A 1,671-nucleotide genomic window follows, 5' to 3' on the forward strand; every position below is an offset into this window, starting at 1 on the left:
AATTCAGTTGACTCCCTGAATCAATGCCCTGAGCAAGGTGTTTGAAGAGATTGCTTTCCTCCCATCCCCACCTATGATATAGGGCATTCAGGGTTCAGAAGTTTTGTGAACTCTTAGGTCAGTAAAAAATTTCTACATGAAATGAAAACAAAAAAAATTACAACTAAGAAAGAGCTAATATTGATCTTCTACAAAGTTCCAGTATGTCAAATCACAAAACCCTGGGACCCAAAGGCTTTTGTTGCATGTTAGAATATGCCTATGTGTCAGGCATAATGAATGACATGGAGATCCAGGAATGTGGATCTCTGAGCTTTTGCATATGCTGTTCCCTTGAACCTGGTTGATCTCTCCAAATATCTCTTCATCCAACCTTGTATGCATAGTAAATGGCTATGCTTGTTTCAGGTTTCAGCTCCACTGTCACTGTCTTTAGGTCTTTCTGATCACCTACTGAGGCTTTCTGTCCTCTGTGCTCCGATTGTACCTTGCGTTTACATCTTGTAAGGCTTCCTGTCATATCACATTGCACGTTTTTGTTTGCATGTCTGTCTTTTTTCAGCACCCAGTATGCTCCTGGAACTCAGTAAACATCTGTTGAATGAATGAGCATAGTCAGTGATCCTTCATCTTTGTACCCACATCAGAATATTGGTCCATGGCAGGTTCATAGCATACTGTTGGAGAGAGGTAAGAAGCAAAGAAAAGAGAAAGAGGGATGCAGAAAAAAGAAAAGAAGGAAAGAAGGAGATACTAGTGAGGCAGAGGATATATGTAAGGCATATTAAAGGTTAAGGTTGTAAAAAAAATAATAAAAAGAAAAGAAACACATTCCACTAGGAATCCAGAAGATGAAAACTGTAAAGACTGAGCAAAGAGCAGAAGAGTCCTAGAGGAAACAGCATTTGAGGTGAATCTTAAATCATGAAAAGAGATTAGTTGGAAGAGGAGCATGACAATTGGCCAAGAAAGTACCAGGGGTTTAATGACAGCAGCAGGGGATATTTAGGGTAAAGACATCTTAGTTGAACACTGTCTCATTTCTGTTTGAGAGTGGAAAGCTGTGGCTGTGTGAGATGTTACTACCATGCTGTCTGTCTAATCCTCTTCCAGGAGCTGGCGGTTGGTCCCCAGCAGATTCCAATGCTCAACAGTGGCTCCAGATGGACCTGGGACACAGAGTGGAGATTACGGCAGTGGCCACGCAGGGAAGATACGGAAGCTCTGACTGGGTGACGAGTTATAGCCTGATGTTCAGTGACACAGGACACAACTGGAAACAGTATCAGAAAGAAGACAACATCTGGGTAGGACAGCTTTTCTCTTCTGATGACTAAAACTAAGATGTGCTAATGGTAACTACTGTACTTTTTTGTCATTTTCCTGTACCCAGATTGTCGGTAGCCTAATAGCTGTTGAGAACTCAGTCAGACATAATTAAGCCATATATAAGTCTTCTCTCCAGCATAGCTCCAGTTCCTAGGGAAATTAGGATGTCTGCTGCAAAAAGTTTAGTATTTTCCTCCTTTTTTTGTAACTTGGGTAGTTCACTGACTGGGCCTCAATTCATCTATAAAAACAGAAACCACACTGTGGGTCTGATTATTAATGAGAATGTATTGATTTTCTGAGTACCGATTTATTTACTTATTTGTTTATTATGTGCCAGGC

At 40.8% G+C, this 1,671-nt stretch overlaps 1 protein-coding gene across 1 annotated transcript in view; it reads left to right on the forward strand.

Annotated features, from left to right (window-relative positions):
• The window catches only part of LOC109377194 (contactin-associated protein-like 5), a gene marked incomplete at its 3' end in the record, with an annotated part of 226,472 nt that extends 225,165 nt beyond the window's left edge, over positions 1 to 1,307 (forward strand). Inside the window, exon 3 of the mRNA XM_019633464.1 lies at positions 1,114 to 1,307. Coding sequence (XP_019489009.1) covers positions 1,114 to 1,307 — 194 coding nt within the window. The remainder of the gene's footprint in view (positions 1 to 1,113) is intronic.
• Positions 1,308 to 1,671: the final 364 nt, after the last annotated feature.

This window comes from Hipposideros armiger, unplaced genomic scaffold (genome assembly GCF_001890085.2).
Source record: "Hipposideros armiger isolate ML-2016 unplaced genomic scaffold, ASM189008v1 scaffold_1317, whole genome shotgun sequence".
Lineage (NCBI taxonomy): Eukaryota > Metazoa > Chordata > Mammalia > Chiroptera > Hipposideridae > Hipposideros > Hipposideros armiger.